At 37.2% G+C, this 22,094-nt stretch overlaps 1 protein-coding gene across 1 annotated transcript in view; it reads left to right on the top strand.

Moving 5' to 3' along the window:
• The first annotated feature begins 4,960 nt into the window (after window positions 1-4,960).
• rgs3a (regulator of G protein signaling 3a) overlaps window positions 4,961-22,094 on the top strand; it is a 183,133-nt gene continuing 165,999 nt past the window's right edge. The window contains exons 1-2 of the mRNA XM_088320165.1: window positions 4,961-5,130; window positions 18,629-18,696. Coding sequence (XP_088176291.1) covers window positions 18,682-18,696 — 15 coding nt within the window. The 5' untranslated portion in view covers window positions 4,961-5,130; window positions 18,629-18,681. The remainder of the gene's footprint in view (window positions 5,131-18,628; window positions 18,697-22,094) is intronic.

Raw genomic sequence — 22,094 nt, 5'->3', positions numbered from 1 at the left:
TGTTTTTGAATGTCAGAAATGTATATTTGTGAATGTTGAGCTGTTATATTGGTTTCCCTGATGAAAATAAATAATTGAAATGGGTATACATTTGTTTTTTGTTAAGTTGCCTAATAATTATGCACAGTAATAGTCACCTGCACACACAGATATCCTCCTAAAATAGCTAAAACTAAAAAAGCCCCACTCCAACTTCCAAAATATTCAGCTTTGATATTAATGAGACTTTTGGGTTCATTAAAAACATGGTTGTTGTTCAATAATAAAATTAATCCTCAAAAATACAACTTGCCTAATAATTCTGCACTCCCTGTATATATATATATATATATATATATATATATATATATATATATATATATGCAAACATATATAAACTTCATTTGTTATATATTTTTTTGTTTAACTTAATATTTTTTTATTTCTATTTGAGTCATAATTAGTTTCAGTAATATAATACAAACAATACCTTGTTGAGAACAAAAAGTTAAATACCATAAATAATGAACGAAGAAAAAAGTTTGCCTCAGCAAGATATTTTTAGGTACCCATTAAAAAAACGTGATCTTAGATGAGCTTAAATCCTGATTCTCACTGAATACTGTACCGTTTCCTCCCCTCCCCCCTTACGCTGTGTCCCACTGCCTGCAGAAATCTGTCCACTCAGATAAGATGCTTTTAAAGCAGAGATTATTGTTACTGTCCACAGCATGACATTATTCAGTACAATAAGACTGTGCCCGAGCTTGTTTGTGTGTCCGTGTGTGTGTCCTGTCCATTTGTGTGTGAGTGTCAAATGGCGTATGCACTAGTGACGGCAATGTCCTTGTTTTTTGCATGAGTGTGTCCACATCATTCACATTACAAATCAGACGCCCACTGCCTCGGCCTGGCATAGCTTTATGTAACACGCACATAAACCATCTGGCTCACAGGGCAAAGTGCAGAAGGTAGATGTGGGGGGGTCGAGGGGTGGAGATCAGCTCCTGGAATAAGATAAAGTACAGTGGTTACTAGTGACTCTGTGGCCCTTTACGTATATGTAGAAATACAAATATAAATTAATACATGAATAAATAACTGCGAATAAATGCCATAAAAATAAAGATCAACACAAAAAGAAATCATGTAATACCTAAATGTATGATGTTAATGTAATTTCTTCATTTAGCTATGTGAATACGTCGTCAGTATTTATTTTGTCATGTATTTTGTCGTGTAACTTTAATGTTTTTTCATGAATTTTGTCTTGTATTATTTCGTGTATTATGTTCTGTACTTTTTCATGTATTTTCTTGAGTATTTGTTCATTTATTTTGTCGTATATGTTGTCGTGTTTTTTGTGGTTTTGTCATGAATTTTGCCATGTATTATGTTGTGTATTATGTTGTGTGTCACGATTACCCATTGCCCTCACCTGGTTCCGCTCGTTCGGTGCCAGCTGTTGCTCGTTGCCTGATTGGTTCCCCTCCTATCTAAACTCGGTACTGTACTCCATTCACTCCTAGTCAGTCCGTCAATGAACCTCTGCACTTGCAAGGCAAGCATTTTGACACAGTCCGGTATCCTGCTCGTGTATCCAGTATCCGGTATCGATCCTGTCTGTCCCATTCTGTCCGGTATCCTGCTCGTATATCCAGTATCCGGTATCGATCCTGTCTGTCTCGTCCTGTCCGGTGTCCTGCTCCTGTTTCCAGTATCAGGAATTGATCCCGTCTGTCCCATCCTGTCTGGTATCTTGCTCATGCATCCTGTATCCAGTATTGATCCTGTCTGTCCCGTCCTGTCCCGTATCTTGCTCTTGCATCGTGTATCCGGTGTCGGTCTCGTCTGCCCCTGGCTTCCTGTTTTCCCACGCCTTACTTCTCTGCCCCACTTCTTCTGCCCAGCAATCGCCGGATCGCTGCCGTTTGTGTTCCCGGACATGAATGCCCCGTTTCCGTAAAATAATGCTTGGTGTAATAACGTCATACGTTGGGTCCACCGTCTGTTGGGGTTCTGACACTTGTGTATTTTATGGTGTATTACGTCATGTATTACGTTGTGTATTTTATCGTGTATTTTGTTTTATATTTTCTTGTGTATTTTGTCACGTAGTTTGTCACGTTTTTTGTCATGTTTTTTTTTCATGTATTATGTTGTGTATTTTATCGTGTACTTTGTCATGTTTTGTATTGTGTATTTTATCCTGTATTTATTGCATATTTTGTTGAGTATTTTGTCGTGTATTTTGTCATACATTGTATTGTTTTTGCCCATTTTGCACATCTGGTTAGCTACTCTTCTTGCACTATCGGCACTATGGTAAAATACTATACGTAGCCAAAATACAATACAACATTATTTATATCTGTACATTCAAGGAAACTGTGGGGGTCAGATGCATCGACATTTCGTTCTGTATACACGTGTACTAGAATGACAATAAAGTAGATCTGAATCTGAATCTGAATCTGTTTTTGTTGTCTGTTTTTGTCATGTGTTTTGTTGCAAATTTTGTCACATATTTTTTGTGTGTATTTTGATGCGTATTGTGTCGCGTAATTTGTCATGTATTTTGCCATGTATTTTGTCATATATATGTCGTGTTTTTTGTTGTGTGATTTGTTGCCTGTTTTGTCATATACTTTGTCAATGCGTTTTTTGTGTATTTTTTCGCGTGTTTTTTCGCGTATTTTGTCTCATTATGTGTCATGTATTTTGTCATGTATTATGTTGTGTATTTCATCGTGTATTTTTTCATGTTTCATATTGTGTATTTTATCCTGTATTTTGTTGCATATTTTGTTGCATACATTGTGGTATTTTTTGTTGTCTTTTTGTCTTGTCGCAAATTTTGTTGCGTAATTCGTCATGTATTATGCCGTTTATTTTATTGTGTATTTTGTCATATATTCTGTTGTGTATTTATCATGTATTATGTTACATATTTTGTTGGGTATTTTGTCGTATCTGTCATGTTTTTGGTCATGTGTTTTGTGTGGTATTTTATCGGGTCGTTTGTTATTTATTTTGTTATGTATTTTGTCGAGTAGTTTGACATGTATTTGGTCATGGATTTTGTCATATATTTTTTTGTGGATTTTGTCTTGGATTCAACAAGGATTTTGTCGTGGATTTTGTCGTGGATTTTGATTTGTAATAGTTGTGCGTTTTGTCTGATATTTTTTTGCGTATTTAGTTGTGTCTTTAGTTGTGTATTATGGTTGCATTTTGTCTTGTGTTTTGTCACATAATTGGTGGTGTATTTTGTTCCTCCAAAATGTTTTTCAAATGAGGGAGCAGGTCAGCCGATTCGTTCATTACTGATCAACCAACAGGTGAAAGCTCAGGCAACTGTGCCGCCTCGTCCTTAAATAACATTTTGTTGTGACGAAATACTTGACAAAATACACGACATTACAAAATAAATGACAAAATAAATGACAAATAAAACACATAAGTAATAATTTGCATGTATATCATGTATGTGGGTATTACGTGATATATGTATGTGTTCATTAATTTGTATATCATATATTTATTGGTATTTGTTTCATTATACGTTTATTCTACATATGCAAGAATCAGTCCTTCATATTGGGTTAAATTCAACATCCGTGTGTGTTTCTATACATGTTTAATGCTTTGAATATTATAACATGTTGCTGACACAAGCGTTTTTCATATTTGCTGCTCTAGGAGATCCGAGGATGGTACTACTTGCTTGGGGAAGAAGTCGGCCTGCGCAAGCATCTTCGAGTGTCTGGAGTACAAAAGTCACAAAAATCTGGTAAGAGTTTTCCTTGTATTGAAATATACAGTTTGAGGAAAAAAAAGAAAATATATTTTAATAAATTTAGGCCACAGCAAGCAACACATACATTGGGAATTCCACTGACTTTAGCTTTTATTAAATTATTGTATTGTACTGATTTGAAGTATTACATTTTTATGATTTGCATCAGTTGTTGAGTTTATAGTTTAGTAGACACTCAAAATAAGGAAAGAAGACTTCAAATAATTTTGACCCTGGAGAACAGAAGGGATTTACTTATTACTTTTTAATTTGTATGACTATTCATATTATATTTTTACTCTTATCTTTACATAAGTTTTAGTTATTTGTAATTATTTTCATTTATTTTATTTTGTATCCATTTTCTTTTATAATTACAATAATATATTTCTTTATTATATTTCCATCCATCCATTATCTGCACCGCTTATCCTTAAATAATTGAATCTGTTGTCTATACCTTCTTAGAACATTAGAAAAACTATAAAGAAATAACGCCTTTGAAATTTTAAGGTGGTCTCCGTAAGTCGAAAAGTCTACTTGCTGTTGCTACCTTCTGGCTTAAATCATCATTGCAGCCTCTGTCAAGCTGCTTTTGTGGTGCTTTCACCTACGGGTCTCTCTTACACTTGCTTGAATAAATGCTTATTTTTTCTCATTTTGGGGGGTTTAGGTTGGCATTTGGACTGTATTTTAAACAGTCCTTTTCTTACTTTCACCATTTGCATCCTGGAATAAAAGAAAACCGGAACCACACGCGTGTACTCACTACCGCGCCCCCTGCCTCCTTTCTTCTAGCCTGATGTGTTTTGTGGCCTGAACACGATGAAACAAAGATAAAAGCCACTGTCAAAAAAAAATATATATAAAGGCTCTTTTAACCCAGTTGGGCATTGTTAACATATACTTGACATAAAAATATATGTGATTTTAAACTTTTTATGAATACCTGTAACTCTGCACCCCACTTTTAAACAATGTCAATAATATACAAAAAAAAATCCTTCGCACCATCAAAAAGATATACACATTCATAACAGGCACGTGTACAAATACCCCGATGCTTGTTTGTGTGCCGATCTTCTTTGCACTGTGTTTAAGCGAGGGATTAAACAGGGAAGAAAGCAAGGAAGCGTTTGGAGAGTGACATTCGAGAGAGAGTAAGCGAATGGGGAGGGGGAACGGAGGGCTTTCTGGACCCAAACGCACCTCCTTGTCACAATCGCCATCCAGACACAAGTCCCGTGCTTCTCCGATACTAGCGTGGATTTCTCTTTTTTGTATACCTTTATGTGGTTGCGTATGTATGTGTGTATGAAATGAGCCTCCACAGTGACGGCAGCCTACTCTAGGTGAGTACGGTTTGTGTTATCTCTTTTAGTTGCAAAGTCTTCTTAGATCTTCCTCCTGAGTCTTCCCCTTCATCCATCTTTTGTATTTCAATTATTTCCCTAAACGCGACCCCCGCTACCCTCTGTCCCTTTTTAAGAAGCTTAGCTTACCTATGCTCAATGGCTGCTGTCACAACATCTAGATAACTGCTTTCAGCAACAGTATCTTACCATAAAGAGACAGCGTGTAATAATTGACCCCTAAATGTCACTTTACTGTGTAGTGCTGGGGTGTGAAACTGATTTTAGCACAAGGGCCACATGGTAAAAAAAACATTATCTCGAGGGGGGCCAAACTTGTAAATTAATCGTGTAAGTGTGCCTTAACTAAAATGATGTGGGTCTTTTCTGAAGCATTACTAAATCATGATTCAGGGATGTAAAATTTGATTATACAGTTCTGTGTACATTGTTACAAAGAATGACAATACAAAGGAAATTATTATTATTATTATTATTTTTTTTTTCTTTTCTCAATATTTTCTTACCTTCACTGCGATCTATTCTTTTGAACTTTTTATCAACTGCACACAAAAACAAACGCATTTACAACAATACAATTCATATCTACAACAGTTATTTAACTCATGGAAGCTCATGTAGACTAGAAAAGGACATAAATAGCTTACAAACACCAATTTAAATGATTTATTATTGTTTTAAAAGCCTTTCTGATATGTATTTTTTATGAAAATGTTTACCTCATAATGGTATCTTCACTGTTAGATTTATATTATGAAAAGAAGCTAAAGCTTACAAAAACCTTTGCAAAGACACCCAGGTTCTATCATTTTTAGTTTTGTACTTTTTGTATTGCGTACAACAGTGCATCCGTGACTTATGTTTTAAGTAGAAGAACATCAGGATGGGTTTCCTGGATGTTCTCGGGTTGATTAATGGTAGTCAGAAAATACAGCTTTGGGGATTGGTGCTTAGCTTTGGTGAAACCCAGTGGATATATGAAAAACTGCAGGTCATTGTTTGTTGCTGTCTCTTTCTCTTGTGCTTCTCTCAGGATTGTCTCGCAGGCCACACAAAATGATGTTGCGGGCCACAGTTGGCCCGCGGGCCAATTAGTTCAAGATATGTGGTGTAGTGCAACCAAAAACGAGTTTCAAAAAGCAAAAGGGAAAAAAACAAACTAGAGAAACTTAAAGTGACCAAACTGCACCATTTGTCTTTTAAGTTTTTGGGGGTTCTAACTAAATGGTAGTTATTAATTTGAATGGTGATATGATTTGAAAAGACGTGACGTACACAACTTAGAGAAGAGCCAAGCTCAACGCTTTTGACTGTCTGTAACGGTAATGGCGAAAAAAAAACCTGTTACGTGACGGCGTTATTCCCAACATCTCCTATAGATACCTACTTACAGTTATTTCAGTACGTTCCTTACCATGCAGACTGTTTGTCTATCAGGACTGAATTGAAATAAGCGGAGCCACTTCGATCAGATGAGAGTCTGCTGCATTCGCTACTACAGTAGCTCAAAACTTTATTTGGGCGTAAGGTTTTCCAACTAAAAAGTTTTGAGGGTTAGAGTATTTGATACCAACAAAATATGAAAAAACTCCATATAAATACATCCCACCCGAGCATGACGAGAATTTGATATCCAACAAGAACTTTCCAAATTCTCTGATGACAATTTGGCCTCCTGCGATGCAATGATCAACTTTATGACATTTTCGAAGAAACATCTCCTTAAAGACTCATGTACTTAAGCGAATCAAACAACTGTCAAATATTATGCACTTTTGGCCTGACACTGGCAACTATTTCTACTTGTTATGTCGCCTGCATGAGCTACTCCCACGTCATGCAAGTTTAAAAGCAGTTCCCCTCCGTCCGCCTGTGGAGGACCGGACGAGGCAGAAACAGCAAACTGACTCGGCCACGCTAAGCCATTTTAAATAATGCAGGTTGCAATTGGTAGAGGAAGTCGTTTTTAGTCAATCGTGAGCACATCTGGCTCCGGATTGTGATCATCTCATGCAGTGGTAATACTTGCCCCACTACTGTCTCATCGGATTCATATGGCGCTGTGTTGTCTCTGTCTCTCTGTAGTGTCGAAGGGGGGGCTTTGCATGCTCATGCACTTGAATGTTGCCAGGCCAGCTGGCAGAATGTAGGCCAGGGCACTGCTGCACAATGACGTGCACAAACACGGCAATGATCAAAAGCCAGTTTAGTACGATGCAACTCTTTGAGTGAATGTGTGTACGCTCTCCTTGTTCATTTTTGGGATAACGCTCCCGGTAACATCAAGTCTGGTGCGTTCTTGTGACACTGTTTAGAGAAAAGCTATCAGTCTACCTCTGTCATGTTTATAAAAGTGACATTTTGGAGTCTAAACAGTTTAGCAACAGGAGAAAACTTATTCCAGAGCATATTTAGACAGTGTCGCAACAACACAAAATAAGTGTGGAATTTTTATCAAGATACATTGTCAAAAAATATTCCATTGCAATTACAAAAACACACATACAGTGCCTTGAAAAATATTTGGCCCCTTCCTAATTTCTGATTTTTTTTGCATATTTATCACTCACAAAGGTTCCAGATCATCAAACTAAATTTTAATATCACACAGAGCCTATCTACCCTGGTCATATCCTACGAGCAAGACAAACACATACGCAAAAACAAAGAAAAGAAAATAGGAAAAAAGTATCAAAAACACAAAAAAATTGACCATGGCCAACCCAAATGCCCAAACACCCAAAATAGGTAAAGCACCTCAGCACCCAAGTTGGTCATGCTTTCGTCCCTACAGAGCCAAAGCAAGGAAATAGAAAATGCGGTTTTTGGGTGGGTGATTAATAATGTGTTCTTTCATATCAATTCCAGTACTAAACATATTTCAGTATATCTCTTAATTTGACCCTTTTTTTGGATGTCAACTACTATTGAAATAAAAAGAAAACTACAGAAAATAAAATAATAAATTTTAAATAAAAATAAACGTAAAAATCAAATCATAATGAATATAATTGTCATTTATTATTATCGTTTCTCATTATGTCTTTTTCGACTCTGTTGTTGTTATCATTACTATTATTGTTGTTTATTTAATTTTTTTGTTATAATTATTAAATACGTTGGTGGGTGATCAATACCAAGTTCCTTCATATTGATACCAAACAGTTTAGTTTCCTGATGTGCTATATTCTAGTGAATGTCAAATAGTATTTTAATTGTAATTTAAAATGAGTAAACCAATTTAAAAATATGAATAAAAATACATATCATTATCATTATCAATTATTATCATTCTTTTTTGTCTTTTTCATTTCTGTCTTCCTTATTATTATACATATTGTTTAATTGATTCTAGGGTTGGTGATCAATACCCCATTCTTTCGTATTGATGCAGTTACTAAACTCTTTTGCAAACATCATTTTCAATATATGCTGCGTGCCATTGAAAATTGTTAACCTTTTTGCTTAAAACTTACGTTGGTATAACCACCGATACTGATACCAGTTTAAGTACCTGTGTTTGTTTAAGGTTGAAAATAAAGTAAAGTAGATAAACAGGAATAAAATATTTGCAGATACGATTTATATGCAGAGAACCAGTTAAGAGTGATTAAAATTGCATTTCTCAGAATGAGATATTTTTCAATGGATTTTTCAACTTAAGAAGGATGGAATTAAATATCATATTTTCACCCTGAATACACAGATGTTCATTGGGAAAAAAACATTTTTTTTTTATCCTTTGTCTCAGTCAAACTCATTCTGTCCACAAGGTTTCTTATCTTCCAGACGATGACAGTTAATTACACCCTTCAAGCCTTCTTACCGCCTATCAAGCTTGTGGCAAGAGGCGGAACCCTAAAAACGGAACTTGAGTGGCAGCCAAACATTCTTTAAAGCAGAAAATGACAAAGAGATTTTTTTCCTGGTCAAAAAAACGTTTTTTTTGTTTTTTAAAGAAAAGCTAACTCATAGCTGAATTTATTGGTGGATTTCTCACATTAAAATGAAGCTTTTGTACAGCAATGATGCATAGAAATAACAAGACACTTGATTTCACAGCGGTGACACGTATCAGTGGAGTGCTCTTTATAGTGTAAATAATTAATCGACCAGGTGCTCCCTTTACTTGCCAGTTTAGCGTGGGAACTTAAAGTACTCATCCGTGCTTTCCGCTGTGTGAGCAGATCTTCCCTCTTGTTGCTCCTGATATTAAAATGCCGTCACACTTTCTCAAATGGACAAATGCTTTCTTAGATGTATTATCCACGGTGTGAAATGGAATGCTGGGGCTGGGAAAACAGCATGATCACTTCAATTTTGTTTTGGTCAAGTGGAGCTAGTGGTGGTCTTTCTGTTTCGCGTTACAGTTTTGGCCTGGATTGCTGGTTTGGACTTAATGTCCTTGTTTTGTTTTCATGCTTTTTGGTGCACCCTCCTGGAACTCATCAGTTATGGTATACTCCTTGTTTTTATTACAGTCGTTTGTATGCTGCAAGGAAACATCTAGACTAGATTTTTGACCAACTAAAAGCAGGTCTAAGTTGTGGCTCAAGTGAGCGGCATAGTCCTGACTCTTTTCAATGACGTCCAACTCAGTTGCGGCATATAAGCAAGGGATACATCGTATATAAGCAAGCTTGTGGCTATTGAGATACCCTAAACCTGTTCTAGTGAATTTGATCACATAAATCATCATAAGTGTTGTTGTTTTTTTTTTTTTTACCTTTTTTTTTGTTTTTTTTTTAACCTTTTTTTGAGCCAAGCCACTTTTTTCATTAAAAAATCCACTGTATGTCAAAAATATCTAAAAATAAATTCATTTTAAACAATTATTAATAGCTTTAACTGACATTAAGTGTTTCCTATCATTTGTGTGCACCGTATCCCAGGAGGTAATACAGGTTATTCATTTTGGTTTATTATTTTGCTAATAAATTCCTAACCGGTTTTTCTAATTTTACTATAGTAGTATCTTGTTTTTCTGCAAAAATAACATACACTTAAAAATAAAAATGAAAAAGGTTTTATAACATTCATTTTCAGTTGTTTTCTTAATAACAAAATTATAATTAAAATTATTTGCAAGTTTTTTACTTTATTCTATTACTTATATTTTTTCGGCAATTTTAATCAGCTTCATCAAACTAAATGAGTTATTAAGTGTATGTCCTTGTAATACCTCCTGAGCAGATAATTAGTATCCATCAACCTTTTTTAAAAAGTAATGTGTTGCCACGTACTGATAAGGGTGAAAGTTATAGTTACTTGGTTGATCACTAGGAGAAAGCAATGGCATAGTTTATGTTTGCAAATATAAAATTGAGCGATTTCCTGGGTCATTAATTTACATGTAGATAACTTCTTACAGTTTACTTGATAAGTATTTTTTTTACCATATTCAACAGGGGTCACTTACCTTTTTGAAGCTGAGAGCTACTTTTTTGTTACTAACGATCACAAAGGCTACATGTTTCATATGCATTCCTTGAATAACTTATGACTTTATTACTTTGTCATTACTAAATTATAATTATGTTATTACCAGGTTGTAATTGTTTGTGGGTTTAAAATAGGCTGAGTCAACCACTAATACATCATGCCAGTTAGAAGTCAAAATTCCTAGAAAATCACACTGGTATATTGCTATTGAGCTATTTTCAAAACCAGTCAGTGGACTACCCAGGTGTTCTTGGGGCTTACCTGCATACACCACGCCAGTGACACATGATGTGGACTATCAAGACTCAATTTAAAAAAGCCATTTCCTTTGGATGGTAGTCAGCTGCATTCCTTGCCAAAATAGCTAACATGTCCACTTAATTTAGTTGAATTGTCTTTATTGTTATTGATAAAAAAATTGAAACATTGTATGCAGCAGGATTAGACATGGCAACAAGGTAAACATGTAATAAAGACTGAAATCAAGATAAAAGACTTTCATCATAATTAGGCAAGAATATTCACAACGTAGTGCTTACACACTGGTCCAAGTTAAAATAGAGTAATGAAAAAATAGTACTTTGAAATTACAAAAAAAAAGTCCCTCCAACCTCAAACACACATTAGTCACATATTTTGGCTTTAGTTGGGGCCATTATAAATACTATTCTGGGCTCTACATATCCTGCATGAGCTAAAAACATGTTTGAAGCTTCGCAGCAAGGTTTTAGGGCTAGGACCTTAGCTTGGCCTTTTGGCTGAGAGTAAGTGTTCCGGCTCCTAGGCTTTGTAGCGTATTATGAACTGACCGATAACGGATAATGGATAATGAATAACGAAGATAGATCAATAACCCTTAAAACCCCCCCCCCCTCATGTTCTTTGACTTTAATGATACTTTTAATTGTGTTTCTCTTTAACATTTGATCATCTATCCCTCTCCCAAAATTTAATGATATCCTTCTCAAATCTACCCAGAGCACACACATTGCCTTCGACTTGTTTTGTGAAACCCATCGTGACATGGTTGACATGATGCTCCCCGGCTGTCTCAGCACTGGAAGTGAAATGTGTGAAGCGTGGGCCGGCTGCACACGGCATGCCCGAGAGAGTCAAGGCGTCGTCATGTGATAAATGAGTCATTTGTGTAGTGGGCACTGGGGTCATACACAATTCAAGGCAACAAAACAACCGACAGACTGAATATGGGTTAACTTGTGGGTTCAGACCCAAGTCTGTATATTTTTGGGGGAATTTTGAAAAAGAAAGCTTAGACTTAACATCACGCATGTCCGTTCTCCTAAAAGTGCTCAGAAAGCTCGGTCAACTTGAGCCACTCCTCCTAAATATTAAAAGGTGTCAGCTGAGGTGGCACCGGAATATCTTTATGATGCCTCCTTTAGTCAGAAGGTTGGTTGTTGTCGTCTTAGTTAAGCAGCTGGTCCTCTATGTTTTGAGGTGCCGGTTAAGGCAGCTAGGGTATCTGTTTAGGATGCCTCACTAAATGCCATTCTGGGCTGGCTCCTCAAAGAGTGGGTCTGGTGGATCATGTCCTTTAGCTGGCTTAGGAACTATTCAGAGCAGTCTGATGAAATTGCAGGAAAGAATATTGGTTTGGGTTTCTTTTTCAAACATCTGCTGATCCCCCACCCTGACCCCAAGGTGCCATAAATTGATTTTATTGAATCCATGTCATATTGTATCCTTTTTTTGATTCTTAGTATTAATAAAGCATTAGCTTTCAAGTTTTTATATATTAAGTACTCACAAACCTGTTATTATTGAGTTGAAGTCGAACCACTGCTCCACTATGTTTAAAAGTGTCAACAGAGGTGTCTCGAGAATCTCTATAGGAGAGCTCATTTAGACACTTATGTGTCAGAAGCTCGGTCATCAATAGCTTAGCTGAGCAGCTGTTACTCTATGTAGAGAGTTGTCAGCTGAGGCGGCTTGGGCATCTGTTTAGGATGCCTCCCTAGATGCCCCTCCCTGCCCCCTCGGGAGTATGTCTGACGGATAAACCAGGAGAATCTTGAGAGATCATGCCCCTTAGCTGCCTTAAAAAATATTCAGAGCAGTCTGACAAAGTTGCAGGAAATAAAAATGTTTTGGGTTCTTCTCTCGAAGATTTGCTGATCCCACACTCTGACCCTAAGGTACCGTAAATAGATATCATTGCATCCGTCTCATGTTTGGTCTGTTCTTGTATTTTGAGTAATAATAAAGCATTAGCATAATGCTTTCAAGTTTTCACAAACCATGGGCATCATTGACTTAAAGTTGAGCCACTGCTCCTCCAGCCAAAGTGGCTCGGGAATCTCCTTATGGGCCCTCCTTTAGATAATTCTGGGTCAGAAGCTCGGTCATCAATAGCTCAGTCGAGCAGATGTTCCTCCATTACAAGAGTGGCCAGTTGAGGCTGCTTGGGCATGTTTTAGATGCCTCCCTAGACACCTCTATGGGCCGGTCCCACAGGGAGTTGATCTGATGGATAAACCAGGAGACCAGGATCATGTCCCTCAGTTAGCTCAGAAACTATTTAGAGCAGTCTGACATAGTGGCTGGGAAGAATAATGTTTTTTTTTTTTTTCCCCCCTCTAAGGTCGGTCACCAAGGCTGTTACAAATAGATACATTTTGTTGCATCCATGTCATGTTTTGAATGTTATTGTATTTTTAATAGTATAAATAAAGCATTAGATTTATATCACACAACTCCGTTTACCAGAAGTGCTCAAATCAGTGACTGGAATTCAAGCCACTACTCTTTGATGTTGAAAGGTGTCAGCTGAGGTGGCTCTGGAATATCTTCCGGAGGCCTTTTTAGACACTTCCTGGTTTTAAGCTTGCTCATCACTGACTTAGTCAAGAAGCAGCTCCTCTATATTGAGAGATGGCAGCTAAGGAAGTTCAGGCATTTGTTTAGGATGCCTCTCTAGAAGCTTTTCTGGGCCTATTCCCCAGGAAGCAGGTGTGACGGAAGGACTCAGCTGGCTTGGAAACCATTCTGACGAAGTGGATAGAAAGGTTTAGGGTTCCACCCTCAAAGAGCTGTTCATTCCACACCCTGACCCCAAGCCGTTGTAAACAGATTCCATTGCATCCATCCGATTATCTAGGGTCTGGTGGTAGGGGTAACAGCCTTAGGAAGGAAGCCTAGACCCCTCTGTCCCCAGCCACTTTGTTGACCTCACCCGATGGAATCTTGAGGAAGAAGAAGGCGGTACGGGCAGTCCTAAGTCGAAGTCAGAAGTTTGAACGTAGTACGGTTGTGAAACCGCAAAGCACTGCGTTTTTTTTCAAGGTTTTGTGGTGAGTGATGATGTTTTGGCCAACCACAATTGTTACTGTTTGAGTTTTAAAAACGCTGACCAATCAGAGGCAAGTTTTGATAATAGCAATAAGCCAATAAACGCGATTCAAAGTTTGCAAGCACCACACTATGCCACGCCTAACATTTGAGCCCATTGAGTGTTATGGCGTACTCCGCAAACATAGTCGCAGAGTTAACGAACATGAAGGAAACGAATCTTGCACCTAAGTCGGGTGGTACATCACTTGGTACACACCTATTTTAGTTTTGACGAAGCGGACGTGGAATGGAAGAAAACGAGTGTTGAAAAAATACACGTTGATACAATAATTGATGTATTCTTGCTTATTTAAATCTTTTTTTTAAATGCATTACTTACAAGTTGGGGGCAGCACGGCGGCACAGTGGTTAGCGCGTGTGCGGCACAGTTCTGAGGTCGTTGGAACCTCCTGCGTGGGTTCAAACCCAGCTCCAGACTTCCTGTGCGGAGTTTGTATGTTCTCCCCGTGCTTGCGTGGGTTTCCTCCGGGCACTCCGGTTTCCTCCCACATTCCAAAGACATGCATTTCAGTTGAATTGGCTGGTCCAAATTGTCCCTAGGTATGACTGAGCGAGTGAGTTGTCTGTCCCTGTGTGCCCTGCGATTGGCTGGCAACCAGTTCAGGGTGTCCCCTGCCCACTGCCCGATGATTGCTTGGATGGGCTCCAGCACCCCCGCGACCCTACTGAGGATAAGCGGTGCAGCTGATGAGATGAGAGATGAGACTTACAAGTAGGCACTAAATAATACACGTTGTACCTTTAAATTTATCTGTATTTTAAGACTGCATTTTTATCCCTGCCCCCTTGTTTGAAATTCAAGAGTTTAAATCACTCGTTTGCAATAATCCGCTAATTGATGTCAAACGGTGTCGTGCTACAAGCTTTCTCCCTCAAGTGTTTGTTTGTTTGTGGTTGCCGGAAGCTGAAAAGCTGATGCGGGTTCAAGTGGACGAGTGGTCTTGACAAGACTCGAGTCGACTTGTTCAAACTGAAAGACTGCCAGGGTCTTTTTCTTCCCCCTTTCTTTGTTTATCTTTCTCTAATCTTCCCTTTCCCCCCTTTATACCCTCCCGTGTATACTTTTCCCACTGGATGCTGCCTCCACCGTTTATTTTCTCTCTTTTTTTATGTCATTCACGCCTCCAGCTGCTTCCACGCCATCATGCCCGAAGTCCTGAACGGACAAAAGGTTTCACTCCTGGGCCTGACGCCAGCCAGGTTGCCCCCCTATGCTCTTCCCCTGCCGGACCCCTAAAGTTTTTTGATTCAGACGGAATCTTCTTATTTTTTTCTTGTTTAATCTTCTGCGTTTCCATGGGGACTGCAGCCCGGAGACCGGACCATGTACTGTGGACTTTGGCCAAAACATGTCAGAAAGTGATGGGTGTAATTTTCTTTTGTTAGTGTACACGACTTTTGAATTTAATATGTACTGCACAACTTAGTATTGGACCCCACTTTTATCTACTATATTGCCTTTTTTAAATTACTTACTGTATGTATATTAGATATGGTGACAAACTTGTTCTCATTAAGACAGTATATATATGCTATATATATCAGGGGTCAGGAGTCATAATAGCAATATGATTTTTTTTTGAGAGAGTGCCATACAATATATTTTAAGATACATTTCAGCAAAACTACCTAAATCACTATCTAGACAAATTAAATTTCCAGTGAATTTTATTTCACTGTGTGATCTTAGTTGATTTGATTCAAAACAAGGTGCAAGCAGAGTTCTTTTGTAAAAATGTCACAAAATACAGCTGAGGAAGCTACAGATGTATTTACCTTCGGTACAGATAGTGTGTGCATAGCTTCGCCCAACCCTACCGCTTGCCCAATCAAATTGCCTTGAGTGCTTGGCTGGCGTTACTAGCGGTTCACAGTTGTTCTGTAGGTTCTGATCATAAAGTGTCTCAACATTGAACCTAAATTGTTCAATTAGCTTCCATATAAAGGATTCCTGAGCGACATATAGCCAAAACGGTTTCTGTGGGTTTGACACCTTGACTGTTCTCCGAGCCATATGTATTCATGAAAGAGTCATATATGGCTCGTGAGGCATAGGTTTCCGACCCTTGCTTTATATGTTTTGATATATATATATATATATACGTTTTGATCTCCAGCTAAAGGATTTGGAGAAGTGGCAGAACAACCTTCTGCCTTCAAGACAGTTCGGATACATTGTACTGACCACCTCAGCTGGCATCATGGACCACGAAGAGGCCAGACGGAAACATACAGGAGGCAAAATCCTTGGATTCTTTTTCTCAAATGTCAACTGAAAATAAATAAAAATATGTGAAAAATATTCACACAGTAGTCCAATAAGAACATTTAAGAATATAATTGTCTTTATTGTCATTGATTACAACATAGAATAGCAGTATTGTGAGCCAGCAATGTCTTCCAGACTGGAAACAGGACAGATGATGATTTTCTGGACTATGTTGATGACTTTTTGTAAGTCAGGTTGATTCTGATAATTTTGTTTCTCTAAATTACTATTTATTTATTGTTTCCTATCTTTATATACTTTTTCTTACATTCTTATATTGTCCCCAGTGTCAATGAAATGTTTGCACTGAAAAAAATAAGAGAACAAGAAAACAAGTGAAACATATTCACTGTCAAATAACTATAATACGGTGTTCGATACCAATATTTCAAAGTACTTCAAATTTCAAATGACTTTGTCGCATCATTATTGTCAGAAATTGTTGCTCATTATAAATATTCTTTTTTGTCTTCTTGCAATTTTTCAAACTTGTTTTTCCTGCAAAATGAAAAAAAAATATACACAAAATATGCAAAGATAATTTTGCCTGTATAAAACCTTAATAATAATCAACAAAGATGTTTTTTAGGCGATATGAGCTAATTTTGTGTAAGGGTCATTTTTTTGTGGTCTTTTTCTCTTCTTAAAATGATCAAAAATATAAACCATCTATATCAGTTGGCTTATTTCAATGATGCTTTCAGTTTTATTTTACTATTGAAATAAATTGAAAATAATATCTTACAATCAGAAAAAGTGTACTTAAAATAAACAAGTTTGCGTGCCAATATATAAGATCTTTTTTTTGGTAAACTTTGAAGATTGATTATAATTAAGTATTAAACAGCATTTTGAATTCATTTGGACTAGAATTCAAATTTCAAAAGTTATATTAGGCTATGTCAAAATGGTCAGAATATAGAATATTTTTATAGCTAGTAAAGCAGTGTTTTTTAAAATTTATAATACATCTGAACTACCAAGCTTTTTAATTGTATTACTACTCATCTAAAAACATTAAAAAAGTTTGGCTGATCCTTTTTGCTCATTTTATGTACAATCTTTGTTATTTTTTCAGGAAATCATGACAAAATAAGCTGAAACATGGTAAACAAATTAAAAATATACCGTAGTAAAATTCAAAATTACATCCATTTTGTGCACCGCTTATCCTCAGGCTGGTCGCGGAGATGATGGAGCCCATCGCAGCTGTCTTCGAGTAGCGGGCAGGGGATACCCTGAACTGGTTTTTAGACAGTCACAGGACAAACCGACATAGGACCCACTCATTCATTCACAACTAGGTGACATTTGTACTTGCCAATCAACTTGACATGCATGTCTTTGGAATATTGGAGGAGTGCCCGGAGGAAACCCACGTAAGCACGGGGAGATCATGCAAACTCTGCATGGAGGCTGGTAACTGTAATTGAACATCAGACCTCCGCACCGTGGGGCTGCGCACTAACCACCCAGCGGCCGTGCTGCCCAAATTGCAGCAACATTTATTAAACACATTGAAAAGCCCTGTATTACCTCCATAGCCACGATGTCACCACACATGATAAGAAACACCTTATCGTGCCAATTTATGAAACATGATAATTTCACTTAAAAAAATACGAAAAACACTAAAAACCAAAACCTTTATTTTGAAAGATTTTCAGCGGATGGTGTGCATCGAGATTTTTTTTATGAAAAAATTGTACTTTGGCTCTAAAAAGGTTGGAAACAGTGCACTTTGACAAAATCAAAAGTTTGATGAGGAGTTTCAATCTTATCTGACTGTCACTGATGAAGCCTTGACCGAAAAAGGGCGTGGCACTTTTCGAAAGATGGTTCAAGTGGGTTTGCTTTTTTTTCTCGGGAAATCAACTCCAAGCTTCACGATGAGCCAGACAAAGCGTCGAGAAGGGCCGCAAACACGCGGAGGCCGAAAAAACACACATTGTTACCCGTGCGCTGAATGCAGCCATTATGAGCGTTCGTTAAAAGGGACACATGAGGCGGGAGTCTCCCGTAACCATGACAACTCTCCCAGGAGCCTGTGACGGACGGATAATAGAGTGAGAGAGGAGTTCCTTTTCTCTTCGTTTGCCTTCTCTCTCACTTGTTCTCCTTGCACTCCTCCTCTCTTGGTCACTTTAGTGAGATCTTCTCATCTTAGTGGATTTTCTAAAAGCAACTAAAGCAAACTTTTTGTTGTTGTTATTTTTAGAGCGCTGCTCGCAAGTTTCAATCCCAATCACCCTCTACTTTTCTCAGCCACTTTTTATGGACTCTGAGAACTGTTTAGGACTTTTGCGCTTTTGCATCCAGAAGGTGGTTTTGCGGGAGAGGGAATGTGCTCCAAAGGCACAGTGTCAGCCCGTGATTCCTTTGTCTACATTTCAGAGGCCGTGCTGTCGAACCATGGTGCTGCCCCTGATACACAGCGACCCGAGAATATGCAATGCCTAACGGTGAGTAAGCCAGTTTACCTACTTTTCTCCTCACTGTCTACACCACGGGTGTCAAATTCACATAGAAAAAGACTCTTGTGGGCATCAAAGGAGTACATTGATGGTAAAAAAGTGTGTCTTGCTGTTGGGGTGGGGATCTTTTAGAGGCTCACATTTAAGATTATGATTCAGAGGTGTCGGATATGATTAAAACGATTACTGAGGGTTTTTTTTTTAAATCACAGGTATGTTCATTTTCCTTCATTTCATCTCTTCTCATGTTTATCAACTGCATTTGTAGAAAAAGCAAGACAAGAATTGAATTAATTTCCACTAAAGTTTATTTGACTTTGGGAAACTCATGCAAACTGTAAAGTGACAAAAAAAGCACTCAAACACTAATTTAAGTGCAAATGATGATTAAATGATTGATTAAAAGGTAGGGTGCTTTGTTTGAGGTTTTTGAGTTCAAATATAATATTTTCTCTATTAATTATGTGTTAACAATGTCCAACTGAATTCAAAGAGCTTTTATCTTATTTTTTTCCACTGTGCCTATCTGCTTTTTATAATTTTAGCAAAATTGTTCCAGGGCACGCACTATTTGGTGAAGGGAAAACGGAGGAGGGAGGTTAAAGAATGACTTGCCCGTGATCACAAGTTTTTGTTAGTGTAGCTTGAAAAATGTAAAAGTAAGAAAACGCCAACCCGAACCCCAAAAAAATATGTTTTGAAAAGAAAGAAAGAGTTTATTCGAGTGTGTTTAATAATGCACCATGACATGGCGGCAGAGAGGAACAAAGTTTCAAATTCCGTACAGCACCTTTAAGGATTAAGCCTTTTTCTGCTTTTTTTTTATTTAATTCAAACAAAAATGTTTACCTGAATTTGGTACCTTCACTGTTAGATTTTATATTATAGAAATTAGAAATTATATAAAGTTTCTTTAAAGCACTGCAACACAGGTGCTATTTTTTAAAGTGTTTTTTTTTTTAAATCCAGGTGCCAACAATAATTTTCAATCACAGGGGATGGAGCGCAGTTTTTTTTTAGCAATTGTTGCAGACAAGAGAGACATCCACACATTGTAATGTATTGCCTTGTACAGCACATTAGTGACTTGTATTTTACATAAGATATAATTGGGGTTTCCTCTCGTTGATAAATGGTAGTCAGAAAAGACAGCGATTGAGTGGTTTGCTTTAGGAGTGGCACCTAGACTTGGCGACATCCAGTAGACATTCAAAACTGCTTGTCATTGTTTTACATGATGCGGCTCATTTTTCTCTTGTGCTCACCATTGTCTCCGTTAAATCTGTTGGCGGGCCTGATCTGATCTGCTTGAGGTCCGTTTGTTTGACACCACTAACACCCTCTAGTTTAACCCTGCACTGCTATGACAGGTGACCCCTGAGGGGGCTGCTTGTTCCACAAATTCATCATGCATAAACGCACCCTTACTAAGTTATATGTTGCGTGAGTTCCGTGTCGTACATTCCCAGCTGCCATGGCAAGTAATCGAATTGGGTCTGCGGGGCTTGAACTAAGAACGACAGAAAAAACAAGAAAAAAAAGAGAAAATGGGAAAAAAGATGAGTCTCCGTGCTTGACTTAAGATGTATGTCGAGATGCGTGTTTACATGTAAGTGAAGCGAAAAGCTGGCGTGTCATGGGAGAGAAGTTGAGTTCATGATGACGCTACAAAATTAAGCCCCATTTTTATTTGGATATATCGAAAAAGTTTCTGGGCAGACAACTATTCTTACTTTAAATGATGTGACGTGCATGTCAAGTAAACGATTCCTGGTTTATGGTTGCTGCAACATGTACAGCAAAAAAATATATATTAATAATTTTCTTGTGTACATTTTTAGTATTACATTTTTTATAAAACTATATTTAAACTTTTTTTGCTTTTACCTTTTTAATTTTTAGAATATTTTTCATTGAGGCATTTTGGGATATATTTTAAATTGCTTTCCCAAACAAAATAAGAAAAACAAATGCTAAAAGTAACACTATGAAATAAGCATTATTTTCTATATTTTAATAACAATAATTTCTCATTATTTAAATAACAAACAATATCTGCTACGCCGTTTTTTTCTCTATTTTTAAGTATTATTTTTTCTTATTTTTCTGGGAAAAAAGCTAAAAATAAAGTTCTATATCGGCTGCTATTCCAAAAAAGAAATAGCTCAATTTTTTTGTGGGTGTTTGCAATGAAAAATAGAGCAAAAAAAGCCCAACATTTATTTGGGATGAAAACAATTATAATGGTAGCAACAAGGTGTTAGCAAAAATAGGTAGCAAATAAATACAATAACTGATTATATACTTACAATAAGCAGAAATTTCTGATGATAGATCATTTTACACATTTTAAGATTTTTTTAGGCTATTCAGTCACCAGAAAAATAAGTTCAAAATATACCTAAATAAGAAAATCAATGGATGAAACAAGCAAAATTATCTTACCAATTAATTTTAGTGTGTGCAATAATTATACATGAACATAAGATTCATAAAATATACCTTAAAAATATTTTTTACCTCTCCTAAAAAAGTTTAAAATATTTTTCTTTAACAAATATTTCTAATTATTATCACTAGTTAGTGATTTCTAAGGTCTGACTTGCGGCCAGTAAATAACTAAAAATCACATTAGGATAAGTACAAAAATAGGAATTTACAAAATGCAATAATCGGTAAACATGTGATAAAGGCTTTAAGGAGAAAACTAGGATAAAAGACTGTCAGAATAAATAGGCAAAATATTTACAAAGTAGTGCTTAGAGACTAGCAGCATGGCGGCGCAGTGGTTAGCGCATGTGCGGCACAGTTCTGAGGTCATGAAATCGAAACTTCCTGTGTGGAGTTTGCATGTTCTCCCCATGCTTGGTGGGTTTCCTACGGGCACTCCGGTTTCCTCCCACATTCCCAAAATATGCATGTCAGGTTAATCGGCCGGTCCAAATTGTCCCTAGGTGTGAATCAGCGAGTGAGTTGTCTGTCTCTGTGTGCCCTGCAACTGGCTGGCAACCAGTTCAGGGTGTCCCCTGCCCACTGCTCGAAGATAGCTGGGATGGGCTCCAGCACCCTTGCGACCCTAATGAGGATAAGCGGTGCAGATAATGGATGTATGGATGGATGGATACCTAGAGACTGGCCTGACTTGTAATAATTGCCAGTGCAATGAAAGAAAATGGCATCGTATTGGCAGTCCAATGAAAAGTAGTGCAATAACATTTAGCAGCCGCCAAAATGGTCAAAAAAGTTGCAAGATATATATTTCAATATTTTGCTCGCTTGTTTAGGGTGGGTAAACTATTTACTACTATTTATGCTGGGACTGCCAAAATCAAACACACTGATTTTAATATTGTAACACAGAAACACAATCTTAACAATTTCAGAAT

Source organism: Urocampus carinirostris, chromosome 16 (assembly GCF_059441175.1).
Source record: "Urocampus carinirostris isolate Australia breed hairy pipefish chromosome 16, RoL_Ucar_1.0, whole genome shotgun sequence".
Classification (NCBI taxonomy): domain Eukaryota; kingdom Metazoa; phylum Chordata; class Actinopteri; order Syngnathiformes; family Syngnathidae; genus Urocampus; species Urocampus carinirostris.
The sequence above is the reverse complement of the archived record's forward strand: the minus strand, read 5'-3'. Positions and strand labels throughout refer to the sequence as shown.